Source organism: Cygnus atratus, chromosome 9, assembly GCF_013377495.2.
Source record: "Cygnus atratus isolate AKBS03 ecotype Queensland, Australia chromosome 9, CAtr_DNAZoo_HiC_assembly, whole genome shotgun sequence".
NCBI lineage: Eukaryota > Metazoa > Chordata > Aves > Anseriformes > Anatidae > Cygnus > Cygnus atratus.
This window is the reverse complement of record NC_066370.1, coordinates 17,769,443-17,795,431: the sequence shown is the minus strand read 5'-3', so window position 1 is coordinate 17,795,431 and position 25,989 is coordinate 17,769,443. Positions and strand designations below refer to the sequence as shown.

At 40.3% G+C, this 25,989-nt stretch overlaps 1 protein-coding gene across 1 annotated transcript in view; it reads right to left on the bottom strand.

Annotated features, from left to right (window-relative positions):
• Positions 1-25,989, bottom strand: part of MCF2L2 (MCF.2 cell line derived transforming sequence-like 2) — a 139,657-nt gene that overhangs the window by 27,515 nt on the left and 86,153 nt on the right. The window contains exons 16-21 of the mRNA XM_050712472.1: positions 13,708-13,774; positions 12,754-12,869; positions 11,356-11,425; positions 7,058-7,150; positions 6,477-6,569; positions 2,780-2,905 (exon numbers count right to left, since the gene is read on the bottom strand). Coding sequence (XP_050568429.1) covers positions 2,780-2,905; positions 6,477-6,569; positions 7,058-7,150; positions 11,356-11,425; positions 12,754-12,869; positions 13,708-13,774 — 565 coding nt within the window. The remainder of the gene's footprint in view (positions 1-2,779; positions 2,906-6,476; positions 6,570-7,057; positions 7,151-11,355; positions 11,426-12,753; positions 12,870-13,707; positions 13,775-25,989) is intronic.

Below are 25,989 nucleotides of genomic sequence, written 5' to 3'. Positions count from 1 at the left end.
CTACGTGTGCATGCTGGTGTAAACCACAAGCCTGTGGAAAGCATATTGATGAAATGTAAAGCTAAATCAAAAATACATTTATTTTTTTTTACAGTGGTGAGAGCCTCCTGTCACTCCAGCCACTGTTTAATACAGCACTGAGATCCAGAAGCTCAGTTCAACTTTTGTGATAGGTATGCCTTTTCAGTCTTGGGTCTAGGATTGGGATTATAGCAACTGAAGTGGGAGGCCACAACTGCAGAGAGAAAGAGGATGAATGAGGATGGCAGTTTGCAGCAATTCTACAAAAGACTTTGAATACTAGCCTACAAAGCCTGGACTCTTATCTTCAGTATGGGCAGAAATACAGAGAGGAGGACACCATTCCCGGTAACTTGTGCTAGTGGACAGTGATATTTTGTCCTAAAGAAAGTTTATTTAAGGTGAACGATTTCATCATTATCTCAGATATAATTATTTCCTGTCAGAACAATACATTGCATTTCATGCTTATGGAAGATAAGAGATACGTATGAATGGCTCAAGTGCTGCATACCTAATGGACAAACTACCCAGGCCAAATTGAATACAAATTAACGTTTTGAATACACGAAGATTTATTAGGATGATAGTAGGAAACATCTCTGAAAGTTCTGCTCTCCAAGCTTTACTTTACACTTCCAGTGGCTTTGAAAAAAAAAAAAAAAGCCCAAACCTTCCATATTGACAATTTCTTACATAAGAGTTCAGCTCCTCAAGACTATATGTGCACAGCTCCAAGAAACAGAATTGCCTATGCAATTAGGAGCATTCATCAGCTGCCACAAAACCTGCTTTTCCACTGGCATAATATCCGTCTCTGAAAGGTGTTTTAGGCAAGTATTTCTACCATGTCTGTGTGGGCATTGTAGACTCCACAAGGTGGGGTGTGGCTTTATGAGCAATGGGAGGTGTTGATTTGGCATCAGACCTGAGCACCAGGGACTGGGGTAATGGGTAGAAGAAAGTATTGGATTCATCTACTTTTACACTTTCACCCCCATTTAATAATCATGTAACAAACCATCTCAGGAATGCTGTCAGCATTGGGCTACACATCCAACCATGTTGTACCTTTTCACATCTTTCAGTCCAGACAATAAAGCAGAGGTAAATGTCTACTACTATTGGGGTTACTGCCTGGCATTTCATGGAAGTCTGACAGATTCAAAAGTAGAAGTGGAAAGGGACTATTTGTAAATAATTCTTTAAGAATTCTTGTAAAGAATTTTCAATGGCAGAAATAGTCAGGTGCTGGATTTGACCTTGTTTTTTGGAGAAATTAAAAAACTAACAAACTATATCTGTCCAGCCAACAAATATGAATATAGTTGGCTTCTCCTACATGGAAAAAACCTGAAAATCAGATGGAAAATTTATCAACAAGATACTGCTAATTCAAACTGAGAAGGAAACTTCATGCTATATTACTAATCTAAGCCCAGCTCTCAATGCAAAGACATATAGTACAAGACCCCATGGATCAACTTGTAATCCATGCAACCATGCACAATCAACTTGGTGCAGCTCGTAGCTGTGTAGAATACTGGAGTAAAGTATATGCTTTACTTAAGTTTCTCAGGTTTGGGAGACCTAAACTGTGCTTAGGACCTGTGGTGTTTCTCTAATCCACACGAACTACAGCTAGTCTATGTGTTTACTAATATAACAAGGTGGCCACCGCTTCACATTCAACTCAGTACAGATCCTGCAGGATAAGAACTCATATCCTCATTTTAAATATAATGCACAACCCACAGGAGCACCTCCAACTGTGTACAGCAGTGGATCTATGATGAATATCTAAGCATGCATTTAAATTCATTTATAAAATAATGCTGACCTAATGGGCATTATTTACTCAGCTACCAGATGCAGATGCACTTGAACAAAAGGGAGAAATATAGAAATTAAAATTCCTGAAGCCACTCCATCCTGCAAAACACAAAATACGTCTTGCCACCCAGACACAGTCAGTACAGACCCCAACACTTTTTCTGGCAGTCACATTCTCACAGAATGCTGTTTTTCTGGTGCTCAGACTAAACCCCGTTACTCTGATATAATAGTTCTTTGAACCAGGCTGTTCTGTACGTTTTTTCCTTGACATTTTCACCCTGCAGCTATTTCAAAATGGGCAATCACATCACTCTCAGGCCTCATTTCACCAGACATGTTTCTCTTTTACACGTCAATCACTTCCACTTCTCACTCAAGGGTTCATTTTCTGAAGGCAGTACTGGATGTTGCAAGTCATATGACTTCAGTGGAGCTTCAGTAGAGAGATATATACATTCATGGCCTTTCATTTGTACTTTGACTGTTATTTCACATTTCAGATAATGAATTTGCCAGTCACTGGGGTGGATTCTATTACCCACTTTAAATGGAAGCCAAATTTTCCTCCCTAAGAGCAAAAGATTTGGAAATGCTTGAGTTGCATTGGGGTCACAGACAGTTCCAGCAAATTTCTTAAGTTACGTCAGTCATGCTTGCTGCCTCTCACCTACAAATGAGTTTTGTGTGTGATTACTCATATGGATTGCATTTGTCCTGCTTCCTCCCCACATTCATCATCCATCCCCACGTGACAGATAAGTTAACATGTCTTTCTGTTCACTACCACATGCCACTGAGAGACATCCTTCAAGAATGTGACACAGGCTCCTACAAAGTGTACCAGCCATGGGCACAGCATGATCAGTGATGGCATGAACATTGTATGGATCAAGACAACAGTAAGAACAACAATAAATAATACCTCATATCCTGTGATAGCTATCTGGTGCATGGAGTCATTTACTGACTTGATGATATCAAGTACCGTGGCCAGGGCCTCTTCCAGTTCAGCAGTACCCTCTGAATTCTTGCTACACTTTAGCATTTCCTGATTAAAAAAAAAAAATGAAAAAACTACTTGAGAAGTTCTTACACCTGAAGCCACCATAACGCAATCCTCCCTGAAGTTCATGCCGCATAAACAGATTAGCAGACACGTAGGATAAAATAAAACAGGACATTTACCAGAATTGTCATTGAGGATGGACACTTTGAGCTTTTTCACATTTTCAAGTTTTATGGGTTCATTAAAGATGAGATAGGACCATTTTGATATGTTTACAATGATCTTTTGCACATAACAGAATTACATTCTGTTTTTTTACTCCATACCTCCTATAAAAGAGACTCAAACTTAATATAATGATTTCTGGTGTTACAGAATTCACTGTTTCCCTTTGTAATTTGTTCCAGGAGCTGCGTATCCCCACTACTAAGAATATAAATTAATTTCTAGTCTGAATTTGTCAGACTTGAGGTTCCAGTCATTAGGTCTTAGCAAGCTCTTGTCTGCTAGATAAAGAAATTCTGAATGGGAAGAAGTCAGTTCCTGTATAGATGCTTAAACTATGGTCAAATCATCTCACAAATCTCTCTTCCCTAAATTATGTGAAGCTTTTTTAATCTATGAAATATCTTTTTCAGACGTTAATTTTTTTGGGGAGGAAGTAAGAAAGATTACTGTAAATCCTCCCCACTTCTTATTCTCTACCTCTTCACTACGAATTACAGATCTACATTTGCAAATGTGACAACCTTTTTTAAGGGACAGTCATATCACAGAACAATGCTCACATATAGAAAAAAAATATATTAAATATTATATTCTGCTTGAAATGAGGGAAGTCATTCTATCTTCCATCCCCTTGGACAAGAAACAAAACTGGACAAGTTAAGCTACATGTGCCCAAAGCAAGGAAATTAACAAATAATACCTTTTGAGGGCTCAGTTTCTGTAATTACTTCACATAGAGATCCTACTTAGAGTTCCAAGTATTTAGGGCCAACTATTTACTTAGCCCAGCAGAGCTCCTTATGAGGATGACTTTTCTTATTTCTTCATGTGTTTTTTTCTTGAAGCGTTCTAGTCATAGCTCAGGACCTAGTTCTCTTCCTGGAACCAATGAATATAATTTATGCAAATCCTGAAAGACACATCCGCTGCCTACAGAGGAGCTTAAACCTTATTCAGATGCACAAATTTGTGTTTTGTTTGTTGTTTTACTTTATTGTGTAGGATGAAGTACTTGCCAATAAGTATCAACCTGAAATCAGAATCAGACTGGGAAAAAAAAGTATCTGGGGAAAAAGGGTTAACAGATACAAATCCACATGTGGTTGGTACAGTCTTGAGAAGTCACAAATCTCAAAGAACCTGGAAGATACCACGATTATACCACAGAATCTGAAACCAAAGCCAATCAGGATTCCCACCACTGAACAGAGAAAGTAAGATGACTGTAACCAAAAGTAGTAGCATAACTGATTACTGGCACCTACTGTGACCTATGATTTTGATGCTTGGAATCTGCATCCACTATTCAGTGGAAAGAATAAACTTTTTAGCTGTCAGACTTTTTTTTTTTTAATTAGTCATCACTATTGACTTGTCCATTCCCTAAACATCTATCAACAGTATGGAAAAAGTGTTTGGTTGGATGCAAGTTTCAGTTCAGAAATGAAAAAGGTGAAGAAACCAAGAAATGAAGTGTTGCAACAATAGGACCTGACTAAGAACTGCACAGTAAGTTTAGTTTTCTTTCCCTACACTGACCACAATGCCAATAGAAAGCACACCCCAGAAATATATCCAGCAATGCATCAAGACTCCGGTAATTTTTCCCTCATCATCTTCATGGTGTAAATAGCCTTACATGGCCATTTACATGATTCTCATTCAGGTACATCATCTTCAGCCATATTTGAGTTTGGAAATTGTTTATTCCAAAAACTGAGGCACTTGTTCTCCTGTAAGACAGGACTGCAAAAAAAGTAGTTTTTGCAAACCCAGAACATCAGAAGTCTGTCCCCAAATACCTGGGCAAGCGGGCTTTGGAGGCTAAAAGCCTCTTATGGTACCTGTTGCACAATTTCTAGGACCAGTATGGATCCCTATAGTATGCATCCTTATAGTGGGGCTACAGGTTTTAATATTAGCTGAACTGATTGAAACCAGAGGGTTGCAATCAGAATTTAAAACTAGTCTGCCCCTTGCACACCAAGGCACACAGTTGAGGCACTTCTTTTTTGCCAATTTTTCACACTCCCATTTTCCTACACTCCTAAAAGCTCCTGCTGCCAGGGACTTAGTGCACCATCTTCACAGATCTCATAATCCCTGACAAACGAAATGTCCTTGCCAAAGTGTTGTTCCTACGTACAAAACTGGTCTGACCAGCTTCAACTCCAATGGCTGTAACCCGTTTTGCTTGAGAATTTTACTCCTTGATTTAATCTTATGTTTATTTACAGTCATATTCCAAATTAAAAGTAGAATCTGGTTTACTCCTGCTCTTCTGAACACCTTGACATTTTCTCCTTTCTCCCTTCTGGGAGAAAGCTTCAAAAATGTTTTCAAAAAGTTTTCAAAAATAGTTTCAAAAAATTGAGCCAAACTTATTTCTGGATTAAGTTGATACAAATGTACTGGTGTCAGCACCCTTCTTAATAACCTCCGTCAATTTCTGGATTCTAGAGTTCTGCATAAAATCAGTAACAGGTCACAGAAATACTGCACAAGTGAATAACCAGCCAGATCCTCACATGGCTTAAACTGGCATAATTTGACCAGTGCCATGATAGCTATTAGCAAATAAGATTAGAGCCTAAAATCTTCACTGCAAATTTCACACTAGATTTCGTGACAGTACAGAGCACTGCATTAAGTCCAGATGCTTCAGAACAGCATGTAATTCATCTTCACTGCCTTCCCATAAGGAAAATAAGCAAACATTGGCTATGTTTAAGAACTGAGGAGATTAAGACAGGAATTTAAGCCTCCATCTTCAAAAAGTTTAATTGGCCTGAGAGTATCTATTTCCTGTTGCTCCGTTCAGGCCAGAATTTCAAGCATGGACCACTCACAGTTCTAACCAAATGAAAACAGAGGTTTCTGTATACATCCTGTGGAAAATTTACAGATAATTTATTCCTAGTTGGGTCTTCAAAATGTAGGCACCAAAAAGGAGTGGATCCTTCTGAAAGATCTGAGTCACAACTATGGGTAAACAGCAGGTTCAGAGAGCTGGAAGAGTTCTGTTAAATGGGGTTGGATGTCAGAGACAGGATTTGGAGCATCAGTTCCTGTTTCCAAACTGTAAAACCACACTGACCCAATAAAACCATTTTCAATTTCTGTTTAAATTAAAATAATAAAATACTTGCTATATAACATATGCTATTTTGTTTTCCCAGTGAACTAACAAAAGTACTCATCCTTAAAGGGAGGTCCTTTCTTTGACTCTGTTACCATTTTACAACTTAGCATTACAAAGTATTTGTGGAAGAAGTGAGAGAGGATTTATTTCCAGGTAGTCCTTCAGACAATAATGCTCATATGCAATTATTTAAGTAAAACAAGTTATGCAATGGAATCCTTTGCACTCTCATGGAGAATTTACCTTTAATAGCAACTGGTACTTGGTGATTCTCTGGACTGGCTTTAAAAGATAAGCATCTAGTGAAAGCTTATGATCCAATTTACGTTGACATTCCTGTAAGAGATAACAGGGAAGAAAAATATCACTGCTCCTTGAAATACAGGCAAGACACCAAGATCATTATCATTTGGTAATCTAAAATGAGTATGTCTGTGAATTAATTGAGAGAGAAATTTGTTCCATCTGCATAGGAGTTTCCAGGTTACTTTTGCCACGGTGAAAACGTATCTAAACAAGAGGTAATCAAAAGCTCAGATTGGTGTCAAAATCTGGCATGCCTTGCTCATGAGATTGCAATCATCTGGGATTTGCAAAGAAGCCAGCAATTCTTTGGTTTGGCTATAGCCTGAAGAACCAGGCTCCTGTCCAGGAACTATTCTGTCTAACCTCCTGCAGAGAGCACATTGACCCATACTGAGCACCTGCCATCAGGATAAGGATCATGCAGAAAAATCTCTATTTTTCTCTAAGTTTTCTAAAGAAAAGGAAGAAGGAAAACACATTTGATGGTCTCCCACTGCTAGTCTGAAATGCAATTCCACCTGGAAAAAGATGCTGTCTCCACATTGTCTCCAGAGAGCTTCAGACCTTGGCTTGTTCTGACAGTATTTTTCATATATTTGGAGGTCCTCTTTCTGCAAGAAAAGGAGAGCTTAAGTAAGGTAAGAAGAAAGAATTCACAAAGTATCTGCCATGAGTCATACTTTTTCTTACCTGCCATCCTAACACATAGAATTAATTAATTCACAGTCATGAGTCTGTATGTAAAAATATACTGAAGCTAACAAACCTGCTCTTTACTTTCATAAATTAAATACACCAGAAAATGAGATTTTCTCACTATTTGCACAAGGCAAGAAGACTGCAGACTGAAAGACTCATAGCCTAATTGCAAAACTGTTGTATTCCTGAGAGGGTGAGTGATTATTTGAAAGCAAAAAAACACACAATTAGAAATGCAATTCTTTTTTAATGCTACTGGCACAGAATGGTAAGTGGCAAGTTCGTCTTGCTGTTCTAGGCTAGGCAGGGAGAACTGCTTAAACTGTCCTATCCAAATTAGACGTGGTGGATTCACTTGACCTGTATTTACTTTTGACTACACTCCAGGTGCTCCCACTGAAGTCCACAGTGATATTTCATTGACTTCAGTGAAAACAAAGGCAATCGCTATGAAAGCCCAGAGAGATTTCAAGCTCCCTAGGTTATATGGATGGATCCAGACAGACAGATGTTCCTCTGCCAGATTGTTAGCTTGCTAACCACGAGCCCAACCAGCTCAGAAGCCCTGCAGCTACACCACCATGGAGCAGGGCTGGCTGTGTCTGACCAGCTTAGAGCTTCTTATCTCTGTCTGCACCTAGCCTGGTGGACATGACCTCTGTTAATGAAGTGGTGACAAAAATAAAGCCCAGGAATTCCTGGCTCTCTCCTCTGTGCTTTCAGCCCACTGGACAGTGCCTACCTACCCTTGCTACAGGGAAAACGTTCTCTTTTTGATAGTTACTAGAAGAAAGCAGTATTGTTGGTATTTTCTTCTATAGCCCTGTACTGGCGTCACCCTGATGAATCAGATGTAAAAGCAGAACTGTGCCATGCAACATCTCACTGTGTCAAGGATTATGCAATCAAAAAGCTCCATTGCAACTTAACAGAATACTAATGGTGCTGTTTCAAAAGAAGTGAAGAGTTTTCTTCACCTAAATAGAATTGTTTGTACATGTTGCCTTGGAGGGAAGTTAGCAGGGGGTAAAGCCCACAAAATTAAAATAATTAAAAAGGGTAATCAAGCATTACAATTTGTTCCTGGCCCATAGAAACCTAATTGGACAGGGCAAGAACAGAAACAGTGACAGTCAAGAGCAGAGGCAAAAGACAAGTACCTGTTTGACATAAAGAAAAGGTAAAATGATCAACAACTCACCAGTAACCTGCCCTAGTGGAACTGCCCTGTGCCAACACAATCTACTACTGTGCATCAGTGACACCAGCTCAGGCTGATACCTACATCTTTAGATCCAGTTTTTAATTTTTATAATACTGTGTGTGTAAGGAAGAGAACATTACTGATAACATTATTAGGCTCACACTCTAAAATTCCAAGACGTAATGAATTATTTAGTTTCTCAAATCCTAGTGTTAAATGTTTCACACATCTCTGTTTCAATATTCACAGGTTCTGACTTCCCATTGGTACTTTCACACCATGCTCATCTTGTTATGACTTTCCTTTCCATGGTGACTTGCATCCTGGGATCTTTGTAAGCTTTCACTCACAGTGTATTTCTATGGCATATTATGCACAGTTCCACTTATCTTTGTTGGCTGCTTTATGAGTATATTTTCCTTGAGATCAGAATTTAGCTCCTTGAATCCAACACCAAGGTTTCTGGTCAGGTGCTACAGTACTTTCACAATTCCTGTCAAATTATTCTCTTTTTCTATGGCTGCAATATGAATAAGTAACTGGTAATCCACGGTGAGTCACTCCTGCCAGGCACCTCACCTGGCATATGTTTCTAAGCAGTCTGACACACCTTTCGATTCTTCCCAAGCATTGTTGCTTTGGTTTAGTGAGCTTTCCTTCTTCCCAGCCCCAGGTTTGGCAGACCAATCTAGAGTGTTCCTCTCGTTGCTGATAAAGTGCTAGAAGATCCATCCTGCGAGGCATTTCAGCACACACCCCATCTTTGAGCATCTGTGCCACACAGAGCTTTAAGCAAGGTCAAGTACCTTGGTGATGGTATTTATACCAAGATACCATAGGGGTAAAGTTGAGCAGGTTTACTTGCGGTTTGGTTCACTTGATGGTCATGCCCTAACAAGGTCGGGCAAAGTGTGAGGGAGGACAAGAGGGGTATTTCTGTTTGATCTTGCACCTGATTTTGCTGCTGTGTTCCAGGAGAGAAGTCAGAGAGGAGAAATATGTTGGAACTCCATGCACTGCTCTTGCCATCGCCTGAGAAGATGGGTTTGTATTTATGGTGACAGCTGACCAGGTGGCACTGGTGGAGGTGGGAGAATGGGTGGGGACATAGGAGGGGAATGATATGTAGGGGATGGAGGGACTCAGCCAGGCACCACGGTGTCCCACTGCAGCTCTTGGAATGCTTTCAAGCAGCTCTAGAATCAGGGCTGGAAAGGTCCAGTGTGATCAGACGGGATACTATTCTTCAAAAAGTACCAGTCTGTTTCTAATTACAGGCCCACCATGCTGTGGTGGCAGGAAGGTTACACCGGGACAAAGAAGGAGAAACAGAAGTGAATCTGCAACAATATGAATTTCCTCCCAGAACCAGACATCCCTTTGAAGAGCAGCTGTTTCAGTTACCCCCATGGCACAGCAAGCGCAGTCATAACTCACAGGGCAAGGCAGAAGCCTCTGCTCAGTGGGAAGACGCAAAAAGCTGCCAAACTGTGGGGAACACAAACACACAACCAGGCTTTTGTTTGTGCCTCCTAAAGGCAGTCCAACAGAAACAACAACTTTCTGGATTTTATGTGGCTTCTTCTAAAAACAGAACAGGAGGGAAAGCCCTTGAATCAAAGGTGCTTCTGTGTGAGCACAGACCTTTGAGGAGAGAGGCTTCTGCCTTCTCAGCGTGAGATTTGAAACCGGGAAAAAGCAAATACAAAATTTAACTTCTTATTCAAAACGGTTGGGGTTTGACTAGCCAATGGAAGCTGATAAGCAGATATGACAGAGGGACTGATTTTCTTTCACCTGACACCTGAAGCACAGCTTTAGTGCTGCTGATTTTATATTGGTAGAAGAGTGAGGCGAACCGGGCTCAGCAGCTACTTTGACAGAGAAAGACATAAGGTGAAAAATTTAAACATGGAATTTGAACTTTCTTTAAAAGTTCAAAAAAAAAATCAACATGTACACTGGAAAAGTAGCAAATGCTAGATGTACTGTGCAGTGGAAGCACAAGGTACACTGACTACAGAGAAAAGAACAGATTTTCCCATTTCTCATTCCTCTTCCCTTTCCCATGTGAAACACAGGGTCTTATTCTAGCGGCTGCTTTGTCAGAGTATAAGAAAGCTGTAGCAACCCACCAAAACAGGTTTTTCTTATTAGTAGGGCCTCTGAATGAGTGCTAGACAAACAAGCACCTTTTGTTATGTCACAGGAAACAGTCATGCTAATGGGGGCATGACTAGGAGCTCGGAGAGAAGGTTACTTCAGAACTCAGGCACTGGAAGCAAAGGCACATGCATCTGACTAAGGCCACCACTTGAATGATAAACTGAGGCTTTGGGCCTTTTCATAAACTGAGCTCACTCTAAACAAACAGCTAACCCTCAGCACTTCATACAAGTGGCGAGAATCCCACTTGGTTGTTGAATTATGCGAACAAGTAAAGGAATCAACCTCAGGCTTATGGAGCTGGTGGAGTTTCACCACACAAGGAAGGTGGTAGACTCTACTGAACCAGTTGCAGGGGAGTAAGTTTCCTGAATGGTGCAGAGAAAAGAGAGAAGACAGAGATATCTGCAGTCTGAGAGCAATCTGCTGTTAACTGTTCTCTGCTTATTTACTGTACGGTGGTGCCTGCTGCATATCCAGGCAGGTCAAACACTTGGATCATTTCTCTTGTTTAACCAGGATTTACAATACATTGGTAAAATAATGGTAATAGATCTCTTCCTGTCAATAAACCAGATAAAGGTTCAGATTTCAAAATACACACCCATTAACTGTGGATGAATTTGTGAATATCTGCTTATATGAATTTCCCTCATTTGCACAAGCAATCAGAGTGAAAGGATAGGAGTAAGTCTGTAAGCATTGTAGGATAAGACCATAGATATTCTCGCAAAAGGATTTACTCACCCTTTTTAAAAAGCAGCGGGCAAGAAGCTCAGGATTTTCAATGCAATTTTCTATCTCCTTAAGGAAAATCCTGCAAAGAAGAAAGGAAAGCAAACAATAATGGAACATCCTATTCACACTACATGCTAGCTTCCATACAAATCCAGATTAAAGTCTATGTTTTTGTAGTAAAAAGATTCAATGGGAAAGGTAACAATTCTGACATGCAAATATATTACATATATTTTAGAAAATGGGATATGGTTCACAGCTGATTGCCCGAATCACCAATATTATCATGGTTTCATCTGCTCACAAGCAACTCATACATCTGGTTCCTCTGGCTGTTGAGATTTATTTCCAATATGTAGCCCAAACACCCGCTTCCCATTTGGTTATAAGCATATTTCAGAGCAGCTAGAAAAGAAAAAAGCTCTGTGAGATGCAGTTGTTTAATCAGCAAGCAATGAAAATATGGGCTGAAGTCCAAAGACCGATGCAGTCACTGGCAGTCAATGCACTTAAGCCTTTAGGAAAAGAAAGACCAGGAAAAAAAGGAAAAAAAGAAAGACCAGGCTTGCAATAGAAGGGGAATGACATTATCAAAATAGAAGACATTCTTTTAAAACAATACGTAAATTGGAAAATATTTTTTCTACTATGTGTAAGTTACTCTGGTATAATAATTAAATTTGCAAAAGTTTGTTTTTCATTTTGTTCAACTGTTGCATCTTACAGGCAATCATTATTCAATATAATTAAATTCTCACCTTGACTACAGACAGGTTTACTTAATCAAGGCTAACAAAAGCAGGAAATTAAAATAAGTGGCCCTAAGTTTTGTGTTTTGGAAGGGGATCAAAAAGAGCTCAATCTTGTCCATTCTCAGTATTCTATAGTTATGGGCACCAGATCAGGTGTACAGTTCGCTAATGCATGTCCACAGTGCAGACAAGGCTTCTGGAGAGGTTTAAGAACATGTGAACGATAAAATTCCCTAAGAAAAGTGCTCTCAAAAGTATCATGTCTTCTGCTGATGTGATACCACAAATATAGGACAAATAACTAAGAAAATTTCAACACAGAGGAGCTTTGGCAGAGAAAGAACATCAGGACTTAGTCCTGTGACATTTACCAGTGTACCAAGGGAGGTCATAAAATACTTGCCACTAGGGACATTCAAAATTAATAATGCCAGGGGAAATCACTAGAAAATGCACAAAAAGCTTTCACAAAGAGATGAAATTGATGACCTCAGGGGTGTCCTCCACACATGGGTTTTATAGGACACACACAGAGGCAAAGTGAGGACGACTTTTCCTGCCTGTGTACATATGAGTGTAACAAAGCACCCTATATAAAGGGATTAGAAGTGTCAGCAGCACCAAGAGCACAGGACAACCAGCAGTTCTCACGTGCCTGTTGTGAAATTCATAGATTTCTGGGAGGTTCCCAAAAAGAATTTCCTTCTTGTTCTGGAGCGTAGATGGAATCAGATGTACTAAGTTGGGATTGTCCATTTCTGAAGCATAACCCTGCAGAGGAGAGTTGAAAATAAAACCAGGCTATTTTTTACAGTGAAGAAATACTGTCTGAGACACTAAAAAGCCCCAAAGCCTATGTACTTTTTGTTCCCAACAGAGCACATGAAAGCTTTTCCTATGCCAGCTTCTTTGTTGCTCCATGAATTTCTGATGCTTCTAATTTTCCCTAGAGCTTTTACACCTGATAGCTGTTCAAACATATTCTTAACTGTGAATGGACAGATTACTGGATCAGCAAAAAAGATTAAATGATGTCCCTAGCCATCATTTGACTGCCATTCCATGGAGTCAAAAGCCATTTGGAATGTGCAGGGATAGAAACTACTAAGTTTGATAGACACTTATCTTTCTGCCACACTGCTTCCTTGCAAAAAGGTTAGTTTTGATTTATTTGTTGAGCTGTGGCATTTGGCTCGATTATTTGGTTGTTTCTTGTACAAGCCAGATTGTCTTAATTTAATACAAATTTTGAGACAAAAATATTCTGAGTTCAGATTTTAATGTCGGAGTGATACATCAATTATCAGAGCTGTCAGCTCCCACAGATCATTACTAACTATTCCTCTGCCCATAACTTTGAGAACTCCACAATTTTCATCATTCTGTGGGCTGGGGTCAGAGAAGGTGCCTCTTCCTTTAAACCCTGAGGCAAATGATCAAATCATCCTTCTTCCTTTCCATCTCCTAGGCTGAGCTATCTTGTTGACAGAGAACTTGTGTTCTCTAAACACAAGGTGGGAGGTGAGAGTGCTCAGCCCATGAAGGATATGCAACCCCAGCCATGACTTAGAGGTTAAGCACCAGAAGAATTTACAGAAGAATTTCTTACCTCTATTATACTTTGAAGTTCTTCTACATAAACCCGTTCTGTTTCTATCAGCTCATTGATTATATGGCTAAAAGAAAAGAAAGATGGAGAGCTGTAATGTTTAGCAAAGCACACATGAAAGAAAAAAATGCTATTCCTTGTATGTTTGCTGTGTTAAGCCACTGATCTACACAAAAATAAATAAATAAAAATAAAAAGAAATATAAAAATAAAAACTCTGTGACATTTCCAAAGGTCATTTCTCAGTACTTCAATACGGTGCCTTGCTGGTAAGCTTTAACAGCCTAAATATTTCTTGGACTATTATTTTTTCAGTTTATTTTAAACTTCATTTTGGTTGTTTCTTTCATTTTTATACTTGTACATCTGAATAAAGACTAAAAAAGCCCCACAAAGCAAACTAAAAGGGTTTCCTCTTCTAATATTAACTAACAATAGTCAATAAAATAGGATTCTATTTCCCAAGGTGATGTTACATTTCCCAAGGCTATGTTCCATTTCTGTTTTGCTTTCTTTTATAAAATAAACAAAATTGCTGATTAGACTTCCTTTCTTTAAAGCACTGCAAAAACTGGCAGCTGGTGTCAGAAGTCTGAAAACATGAAAGCTAATTAGAGAAAAAAAATTATTACAAAGTAATTAGGATTCCATAGGTACCTTGTCATAATGGTCTAAGTCAAGACAAAATCGGACAGTGCCTACCACAAGGCAGAGAAATGGCTGAGGGCTGTATGCTGCCCACCCCAGGAGCATGGACTTAGTTAACCTCCGCGCTGATTTTAAATGAAGATATTTATGAACAGCAGAGTCATGTCTATAGAGCTATAGAGGAAAAAATATATCACTTTTCCTGACTAAGCAGCACTTTTGCACTCTGGGGCTATGCATGCTCTCAGAAAGCCAGGCCATGTTGGTGTCTAACTTGTATAAAAGCTCTGTTCATATTTCCCTGAATTTGCATATACCCTTGGGCTTCAAAATGTGTTTGGGGCATACTTGCAGTACTAGATTACTCCTCGTCAGGCAGATACTCACTTCAATGTACCTTCATGAGAATTGCATAACCAATGGCCTAAGGGGCCTTTTGCCAATAAAATGATTTTACAAACATTAGCACTTGCTTTTATAACTGGCTGAAACAAATAAAACTGTTCTGGTTAAATCTGCCTTTCCTTCCAACAGCTATTGCAGTTAACCGCACAGTCCGGATGCAAAGGGGGTGAGCAGATGGCTACTGTTCTAGTACCACCACAACTCACAGCAATGAAAAGAAACCAGAAGGGCAATCCACAACTTGTTTCTGGAGTCAACTACTTTCATTTCACAGAGATGAAAAGTTGGCTTCAGACAGAACTAACATGTTTCATCAAGCTCAGTTATCCAGCTACATCACAAACTCAAGCGGCGTAAAATTGTTGGATCAGACAGGTGTTTGGTGGTCACTACCTCCTTCTGTCTATGTAATTCAAATTACTTTTGCCACTCTGGCTATCAGATTCAGCAGAGAAAATTGTAGATTCAATTGCCCAGGTAGGCAGCCAGTAATAGAGACATTAAACACAAACATGCGGGTATAATTTCCCATGCAAGCTCTGAATTTGCTATAGCATGACAGCGTGGCCATAGAAACTGCACGTACATCACAACCGTGCACACAGCTATGGTCTTTGCAATGATACACAGAAATATTTTAACTTTTAACACACTTCAGTGAAAGGGTACTTACATTCTTGGTTCCCTTGGTGGACCTAGGAACTGCTGCCTCACACGTATTTCATGAATTTGAGAATGGGTTTGACACGGAGTTTGAAAAGGTTGTTCCATTGGTTATAAGTTTTCAAATGCCACCTTCAGCTCTAACCTACATTTATTTTCAGAAAAGCTCTGATTCTGTTTATTGTTTCTGTTTTCCAGATTCTGAAGACTTAAAATAATCTATTCTCACCAAGCTTTATGTTGCAGCAATTGGAACTTCATGACATTTATTTAATACTCACAATGCATATTTCCAAAGAGGTGCTGCATTCTTTAAAATATGTGTATACATATATATATGTATGTATATAACAGAGAAGGTGTAACAAGATCATCAGAGAAACTTCATGTTTCTAAGTTTTAAATTAATCTTAAAGCTCCTCTTGCTGTGGAAATATGCTTATTTACCTGCAAACAAAATATAGATTTCCATATGTTATTTCCTCTATTACCGAACAGGTTGCATAAGGACTGACTCTGAACCCCACCCAGCACTTTGCTGACAATTATACCTGAAAAGTAAATTTTTAGTCCACAGGTTTCCTAGTAACTGTGACATATACAAACAATAGCGTGGTGGTGCCTGTCAGAAGCACAACTCAGAGTAATCCAGTAAACAAAGCACAGGACTTTGGAATATTTTACTACTCATCCTTCTATGAAAGATGATTTTTCTCATTGCTATTTTAACATAGAGTACCAGCTCTTCAATCTCTAGTGTTATAAATCTCATTTTTTAAAATTATTTTTTTATTAATCATAGTGTTTTAGGGCTAAGTGTCCATTCAGGGCATCAAAAAAGTTCACATATGAAGAATGCTTTTTTAGAGGAAGTTCTGTGGGACTCCTGAGATATTGCCATTATAGTTTGGGGGCGGGGGAGGGTCTCATAAAATTTAACAGAATTTTTAAAGATTTTTTTTTAAATAACTTAATTATATATGTTGATTTCCACTAAAAGTAAATGCATTATCTTTCTAAGTGTTATATAAGACTTGTCTAACTAACCCTTTCCTTCCTTGCAGAGGTGTCATCGGCCATTTTGTCATCTCGGTTTCAATGACACTGAAGCAGAGCTAGTATGATGACGATATTCTTTATCCTCTCCAGGTTAGAGTTCAAGAGCTTCATTGTGATGCTCATACCTCTAAGCCATGAGTCTGCACATACAGGGTAACCATTTCTCTATACTTCCCACAATCAGGCAGATGGATTTCTGCCTGAGTAAGGCTTTCATTGTGTTTTCATTTTTTCCCCTCCAGAACTGTACTCTTTTTTTCCAACCACAAATTATGTTCACATGAAAAAGAGGAATTTGACCATTTCTCCAGGACTTCCAAGCATCCAGCATTGTGTCAGACTCAACACGTTTTAGAGCCGTTTTTACACTTGACTCTTAGTACCCATGGCCAAGTACATCTCTGGGATTTCCTACCTGGAACACAGGAGCTGTATGATTAAGTCTGCCACTGACCTCAAAGCAGAATAACCCTCACGCTTCTGCAAAGAGCTGGTGGGTGCAAATTCCACCCCCAAGGCTGCCACTGGTTTAAAGAGTCTTGCAAGATATAATCCATCTCCTTGTCTGTGCCCATCCCACAGTCTCCAGATGTTGTTTTACACGATCACAACACTACTCTTCTGAAAGTGTTATTTGGAGTTCCTCCAGCAGCACTGTCCCTGCTCAACCAAGCAGTGACAAACTGGGTTTGTCCATCATGTGGGACCCAGGTGTGGGCCCTTGTGCAGTGATTGGCAAGGACACCGACCCAGGACCAGGTGTACTGTAATGGGCAAAGCTAAAAACCTGGGGAGTAAGGGTGTTGTAGAGGGCTACACTAACAGGGATGGTGCTACAGCAGCCATCAGGAACACTCAGCACAAACCCATCAGAAAACAGCCTCCTGTAGCGTCAGTGCTCCGAGTAACTTCCCTGAATTGCTCTCCAAATAATATCCACAGCAGCACAATCTCAAACATCAAAGGCTGTTGCACATGGCATCACCTAGCGACACATGAATTGCTCTCTCATCAACCTGTTCACAACGTGAAGTTGTGAACTAAGGCAAGGGCCCTAGAATTGCCCTGACAAGGATGCAATTTAAGAACGGGAAATTAAAAAGCTAGAGAAGTGGGTCTTGCTGCTGTGGGGGAAAGCGCTGAGAGGGTATAAAGGAGATATTTTGGTCTGTGTGGGTGTGCTGGGTTGCTAAATGATGAAGTAGAGAGCTTGCCATATGGCACAAGGGATTTAATGACACTTGAGATGGTCTAACAGCCTCAAAAACTGGTAGTGACATAATCTGACTTACATCAAGCCATGAGGGGTGAAATGTGAAATGTTTGCCATCTCTTCCAGGATGTCATGGGACAGCAAGGGTAACTAGCATGCACCTGCTGTAGGGTTATCATGCTTAAGGGAAATATGACGCAGCAGCTGACAGAACTATTGTCACAGGCAGTTCTTTCAAATCCCTTTTTTCCCTCCTATGGTCTCAAAAAGTATGATTAGGTTAGAAGTAATTTCTGGTGGCCAGCTGCATCAGAAGTCCTCTTTACATTGCCCAATATTTGAACAAAGCTAATTTTGCAAATGTAAACACACATTGTTTCTAGACACATGGGGCACTGAACTGCAGATAAAAAATAATGATGAATGCAGCTAATCCATTGTCTTTCTAACTGATAAGAAAGTACAGTCTTTCTGTCAATAATCAGAAATCAAATGAAAGGTGAATCAGTGAAGGAATGAAAAAGTGTAACAGAAAAATAATGAATACAAACTAATGAATGGCAGGTCAGATACAGGCCCATACTTTAGTTTTAAATGTAGGTCCTCTGAGATCAATGAAAAGCAAAAGGTTTGCCAAAACTGCAGTTCATTCAGTCTTTTTTTTTCATTTTTCTTCTGTGTTTGAGTCCATATTACTTAGCAAAGTTTCACACAGATTTCTACCAGATTGCAAGGGCTTTTTTCCAGCCTCCAGTGCTGCCACACACACTGCGCACTTGCTTGAATCAGCAGGCGGCTCCCTTGGAGGCAGCAGCAGATGCAGCACTGATATATCCCATCCACTTTGGTATTTGCCTCCCCCTCCAGAGAAATATAAAAACAGGAGATGGAGCCAGAAAGGACCACTTGAAACCTTGCCCTTGGTGCCAAGGGACTCTTTATGGTTTGGCCAATGAGCACTTGCACGCTATAAACAGGTTTGTTGTGCTTGGCTGTCTCAAAGGATTTGGAGGTAATCTCAGGAAGCAGCAAGCAGCCTTGACTCTGGCCTCAGCACTGTGATTACAGGTAAGGCCCAAACACTCCCCTCAGTGACCCAAAGGGGAGAAAAACCAGGTACAACTGGGATGTGTGGGTAAGAGGTTAGGTCTTCCACAACCCATTGTTCCTTTGTTTCAGAGACATTTCACAGACATGAGGTTTGGATGGCTTCTATCCAAAGACAACAGAACTCAGCTGGCTGAAGTTCAGGGGCAGCTCTCAGTTCCTTGCCGGGATCATTCCCAAGTAAACAGGTCATCTCAGCTCTGTTGCTGAAGGACCAGGCATCTGACCTGAAGGTCTAAGGCTTACATGGAGTCCGAGAAATCCCTACATCCTGTCTGCAGGCATCCTTTTTGCCAGTAAAACTTCAATCCATGGGAGAACGCACAGTATGCTTGCTTCTTCCAGAATTAATTAGGAGACAGCAAACGAGAAGAGCTCCAAAGGTGGAAAATTCTGGCCCCAGCAATACCTGACCCACTAGCTTTTCTGTGGAGAAACAACGACGTGGTCCAGTGACACGCTGCTCAGGAGAGCAAGGCCAATTTTCCCCCTGTGGAGGGGCTTTCCTGTGTGTCCTAGCACAGCGGGATCAACCACCACCAAGCTGGCAAAGCACTCTGGGTGGCAAGACCTTTGCCACTACCTTCACTTGGCAGAATTGGGACGTGGCTGTGGCAGTGAGAGATCACAACAGGCTCACTGATGTGATGCTGTCAGATGTTTCTCCAGCAAAGAAAACTTCTTGCTATGGGAAACAGTTAGAAGGAATTAACTCACATTCCTCTGAATTACTGATCTGGTTTTCTCAAGAAACATCCTGGCTTTGGATACACAAAGAGTGCATTTCCCAAAGGTGCGATTTCTCCTCAGTGTCCTATGGGCAGGCCACTCCTGCCCTGGCAGCCAGGACACCCTGAGGTGCTGCAGCACCCCCAGGACCTCCCACACGGAGCTAGGCCGCAGGCGCTCGGCAGCTTCCTCCTGACACAACGCCTCGCTTGGAGAGGCTCCGCAGTGCCAGCACAACAAGGAAAGGAGAAAGGAGCAGGAAAACTATTTCGACTTTGTGCTCTCTCTGACCTCCGTCCAGTTAGTTGTGCCTTGCTGAAGTGAAGAAAAAAAATCTGGTTGCCTAAAGGATTCTCTTCAGCAGGGGTAAGACTGGAGGAGCTGCATCGGGGAGACACTTGGAGGAGGCTGAAGGAAGGGGAACCGGTGGGGGGCAAGCCGTGTGGGGAGGGATGGTGGCAGAGCACTGCCTCCACTGTTCTCAGCTGAGGTCTTAAGTGAAACCTCAAAACCGAGGTAAACGCTGGTATTACTTAGCACCCTTCACTTCTAGTGGTGCATTTCTGTATCTGTCACCATCTGTGCTGACACATAGACCAAATGTTGCTATTTATATTGCTCTGGCCTGTGCAAACAGCAACTAGCCATGTTGCTAGCAAATAAACTAAAAAACTAATAAAAACTAATCAACTAACTTATAAACTATTCTCTACAGGTATCTCCTGCACTCTGTTGCCTTGATGGAACAAAATGTGGTCAATTGGTGTTGAGCTGGCTTTTTCTGGAAACTGAGAGCAACCAGTGCTGACCGGACCTTACCGCAAAGACGACACACACCAGCCCATTATACATTCGTAACTCTTCCTCCTTCCTTTTTCACTAACAACAAAAGCAAAATGAGAAGTAATTGAACAGCTTGCCAAGCTCCCCAGCTCTGTCAGGTTCGGTATCACAATAGTCCTGGTAGGAGCACTGTCGGATGGTCACGCTGCTGTGCTACGTGCTACCTTAATAAACCTGATCAAACATAACGAAGCACTAAGCAGAAATAATATCTGGAGACTACCACAATCTATTAATATCTGCTCTGGCTAAATTTCAATGACTTTTTGCCCATATGGTTACTATTTGTGCATCCTACTCAGATGGCAACATAACACTGATTCAGGATTTTTGTTTCCATAACTGTGCTTCTTTTCTAACAAAATCATTGGCTCACTTCCTTTCACAAATCTTGTTTCTATGCCAGGATTTGCTACCACAGGTGCCTATCCCCAAAAGTAGTCTTTTCCCAGAGGTAGAAGTGCAGCCATCAAATAGAGTTAAGCTAGTGATTTTTTTTAGGGGGAAAAAAAACAAACAAACATCCTCAGTGCTGCTCCGCAATCAGTATGTTCCTGAAAATCTACCTGCATGAGTGATGTAGAGCCAGCAAAAGTGGCAATTGTGCATAGGTATTCCATATCTGTCCTGCAAAAATGCAGTGTCTGGAAGATGAAAAGTTAATGTATGCCTGAGTTAGACACCAACAGTTTAGAGTGTAGAGTTTCAACAGCTGAAACAGCAGAATCTATCAAATTAGTAAAAATAAAATAAACACAACATCATAATCTATCTGGTTTAGATAGAGATCTACTTAAACTGGAAATGCTAGCTTTTTAAATACCAGAGGGTTCAAAAGCAGCAGAAAGGACTGAATGGAAATGTATTCACTGCAGCAGATACATATATTTGGAATAAACATCAACGTTGGATGGATCTGAACACAAGAGAAGTGAGAGTGAAAAAAGTACTGGCTTGCAAAAATAAGCAGACTGATAAAGACCTTTTTGTCCCAGTACTGGCTATTATTAACTGCTGTCAAGTTTCTATACTTGAATTTGAATAAAATACAGCAAAATCATAATTTTTGCAAAGGTATCTATTTGTATGCAATAAAGGACAAAAATGTCACTGCCTCAGTGGAAACAGAGTCAGCAATAGTTAGCACATCCAGTTTCCAGTTAGAAGCTGCTACTAGAAATTCTGACTGGTCTAATCTGAAACTGTCCCAGTGATGTCTGTGATACAGAATAAAGCAATGATCGTTGTGAAGTGATGCATTGAGGAGACTTCCAGTCCACATACCTAATTGCTTTTAAGAAATGTTTTTTTTTTCTTTCATTTCTCACAGTGCTAAAAGTGCTTTTCCCAGCTGACAAGTATTTTCAGCTGAGATTGTGCAACAGTTCAAGTGAAACTTGAGTAATCGCTCAGTTGCAGTACTTCACCTCCTAAAGTGGAGTAAAAGATCATTCTGGACGTAAGAACATTGTATTTGTTATTTGATACAGAAAACATTTCTGATTTTTCTGACGTTCTTTTTTTTTCTTTTTCTTTTTTCTTTTTTTTTCTTTTTTATTTTTTTTAATGAAGGAGAGCAATGCTTTGAAAGAACAACGATTGTACTTAAAGTATATTTCATGACTGTAAGTGAATCCCAACTAACTTAGAGAAGCATAAGGGATTCAGGTAGTATGCACCCTCTCACATGAAAATTAGTGGCTTTTAGTGAAGATGTTGTATTTGCCTGCCTAGATGATCCTTTTCTGCTGCAATGTAAAGTCAAATGCTCAAGTTATTATGGAAGTTCTGAGCAGAAAGACAGCATCTTTGTTAGAAATATATTTCACCTCCAAAGTCACCATTTATAATACTTTGTTTCTCGTGAGATGGTCTGATCTCGTTGCATATAAGAAATTGTCCCACATTCATTGTTCCCAAAACAAATGACCTTGGGGAAATATTTTTATATATCTAAATTAGTTGACCTACATTATAGGAACCAGAACATCATTGTTAATGGAGAGGCAAATTAATTAAATCACCTACAGAGATGAATACGAATAGAGGACTAGAAGTCAAGCAAGAGTTGTTTCTCACCCCAGCTGTGCATCTGCACTGAAATGATGCAGCTCTGTAGACAAATCTCAGCCAGCTTTAGACAATGTGGATGCTGCAGACTGGCATTACTACTGGCCACAATAACATCCAACTAGCTGTGTAAATATTTGCCAGGTACTCGTACTTGTGAACTACTCATCTGTCCCACCTGTGGTTTTAGTCTTCTAACCTTGCAGCTACACCATTTCTATTTGATGATCAAAATATATTTAGCTCTGTGATAGCTCAGCACTGAGTAATCAATTAGCTAAAAGCAGGTGAATAATTTATAAATTAGATTTGCTACTAACGTATTTGCTATGTAGTATTAGGCTTGAATATCTCTTAAAATTTACTGGAAAGTTTCTGAATGGGTGGCGTGCACCCATGCAAACCATATTTTAGTAGATTGTTATCTATACTGTGTGCTTCACAGACACATGGCTGTAAGATATCTGCATTTAACTGGAACATGGGTTAACAGTCTGCTCCTGTACCGTAGAGACTTTCATGTCATTTCTTAGCATTGTTCACTTGCTTGAGATTGAATATTTATATATAGTTCATAACGATAACTTCAGACGAAGCAAATTTTAGTATTCTTCCTTAGAAATATTATCCAACAAACTGTAAAGCTTCCAGTTTCTTAGGGCCAGGTGGATCTAGTAAATCTGCATCTTCCATTTACTGCAGCCAAGTATATTGCATAAAGGACTTAAACCGACAGGGGAGAAAGAAATAATTAGTCACTACACTTGCCTAAGAATGGCTTTGATGTGCTAAACTGGAGTCATTATGGGCATTCAAGTTTACCAGACAGCAAAGGAAGCTTACTGCTTTTTAAAATATAAATAAATATATGCATGGAATTAAAACGATGGTTATTAAGATACTAATGCTAAGATGACCTCTTATGTGTTTTCAGCCCATAAGGACGAGCACATACAGTCACTGATACTATTTACAAGATAAGGCAGAGCACTCTAGCCGTTGTGTGTCCTACTGCTGTGGGATATTTGCAGGATTCCCATTTCTTAGCAGCCCTTTCTTTCATGGATGCTTTTTTCTTAAAAGTTTGAAACAGAGCAGCTAAGAAACCTCTAGAAATGTAATAGTTTCTGACTTTTGCAAAAACTATTTAACAAGCTTTTTTACAGTCAACCTGAATTCTAAGACAGAAACTGTTTACGTGTTGCAGTGTACTTTTTCCATTCCTTTGCAAACAGGATATAATGATATCCAAATATCAATTGACCTCCTTGAGCAAGAAGTTGATAAAGGCTGACAGTGCTGCAGACTTTCCCACACAGAGTGGTAAACTGTGACATTTGAAAAAGAGCTTTTAATAACAGCAAAACCTAAACTGTTAAAACCACAAAAGTTTCAACAAGATATGACCAAAAATTTAAATACAGAAGTAGGTTCAAGGAAGCTTTATAGGAACTATTCATACTAAGAATTCCTATCTACTACTACAGCTCGGGCTCCCAGGAAAACTAAAATGTGCCCCCAGCCTCTCTCCAAAATTGTGTAATCTTGGGTGGGGTATCCTTGGTAAGCTGGTGTGACAGAAAAGCATGCAGGTACGTGTGACTCTGCTCCATGCAGATTCCTGCACCACCCCACTCTTTTACTCCAGAACATCCCCATTAGGGGGTATGACTGTTATCTCTCACGTCCGTGGTAGTCTCTTTCTCATCCCGTCCCTGCAAGGGCCCTTCAGAGCTACTTCAATTGGGATAGAAAAGCTGAACATGAAACTGTTGCTCATTTCATGCGAATGGAAACACAGATACTACCCTGAAGGGTCCACTGCTGGAAGAGAAAAGTTCCCATGGTTTTTATTCTCCTAGCAGATCTGCTCAAGAGCTTTGCTCTGCAAGACTTTGGAAGGCCATTTGGGCAGAAGGAGTAATTATTACTACTATTATTAAAATGAATAGTAATTGATTTTACAGACAGTCCTGTGTTTATGTTGGAGAGGGCAGAGCAGAGAAGTGCACATTGCACTTGGAATGGAGGCGATGGATTTGATGAAGATTACCAGGTCCTATGGGGATTTGTATTTCAGTCTGAGATGTGACCCTAAGGAAACTCCATCCTGCAAAATCTGTTTCTCCCTATAACAGGACACAGCATTCTGTCAGACTTAAAATCTGTGGCTCTCCTGCCCACAGACCTCTTGGACAGAGAGATACCTCAAAAGATCCTGGTAGATCTCTTGGATATACGCTGCATGACGTGACAATTAAGAATGGAAGAGGGAAAGAAAATCCTGAAGATCTAAAATGGAGTTTATGGGAGCAGCTGGAACATACATTCTGCTTTAGTTAATCTCTTCTTGGCACGGGTACATCAGTATGTAAGCTGTGAATTGCCATGGCTGAGGAGCAAGCACATCCTTTTTTTTGTCATGCTTTCTCTGTGTTGGTAACCTGGGGCAGTGGGACAAGAAAGGATCATGCCACCTGCAGCTACCACGCTACAACCAGCAGAGACTGGGAATCACAGCTCTTCACAATATCCATTTACTAATTTGGACAATCCTCTCTACCATACCTCTGGAATTCAGCTTGCAGCATTTAACAACAACCCTAGAGAAAGAGTGAGAGAGCTGTCTGCTGGAAGATTTTCCAAACTAAGAAAGCTGCTTTAGAGAACTGTGGGATAGATTCCAGATGGAGAAAGTGGCTGAAGGGGCCACTTTACAGTCCCACAATTGCAGATTGCATGAAATGGAGAAGGTATTACCCAATATTTGTCCTGTTTCTTATTTTTTCCCTAAGCAGCTGCTAATGGCCAAGGTCCAAGATAATACAATGGGATAGACAGGTATTTGGGTTCACCAGGACTGCCATTCTTCTGGTTTTTTTTTTGTTGTTGTTGTTGTTGTTTTGTTTTTTTTTCCCCTGGAATAATAGGAGGCTTGGTTTATCCATCTCAGGGCCTGACAGACATCTTACACAATCCTGACCTACCAGGGAAGTCTCTAACTATTCTGCCCCTTCAGTTTTTGTGGTATGAGTTGGGGCTAGGTACAACTGCAATGGTGACAGCCGGAGGCGGAGCATGCCGCACCAGGCAGGGCTGTCACAGACGTAGGAGCTCTCCCTGTCCTCTATCCATGCAGTAATTCTGGCCGGGGGGTACGAGTGGGGGATTCAGAACGGACAAACAGAACTCTGAATGCATTTTAATTAACAGTAGCATGTTCACTGCAACCTTTTTCAGCCATGCTTTAGCTCAGGTGAGATGCCATACATACAAGACTGGCCACACTAGTTTGTCCAGCATGGACTATTAACCAGGGAACAGAATTTCAAGACAGTCTTTCAAAAACAAGAAATACAAATAAAATATCAGTGCTTCCAAACTAGAGGTTATGGAGAAAGATCAACAACAGTGTATTGAATAATCTGGATACACATTGGAAATTTGGAGAACATGCAGAGGATCTGCTCGACAAAGTGATCCTGCATAGAACAGCATTCCTCTTTAGGCCCATATGAGGAAAGAAGCATGAAAAATGTAAGTGA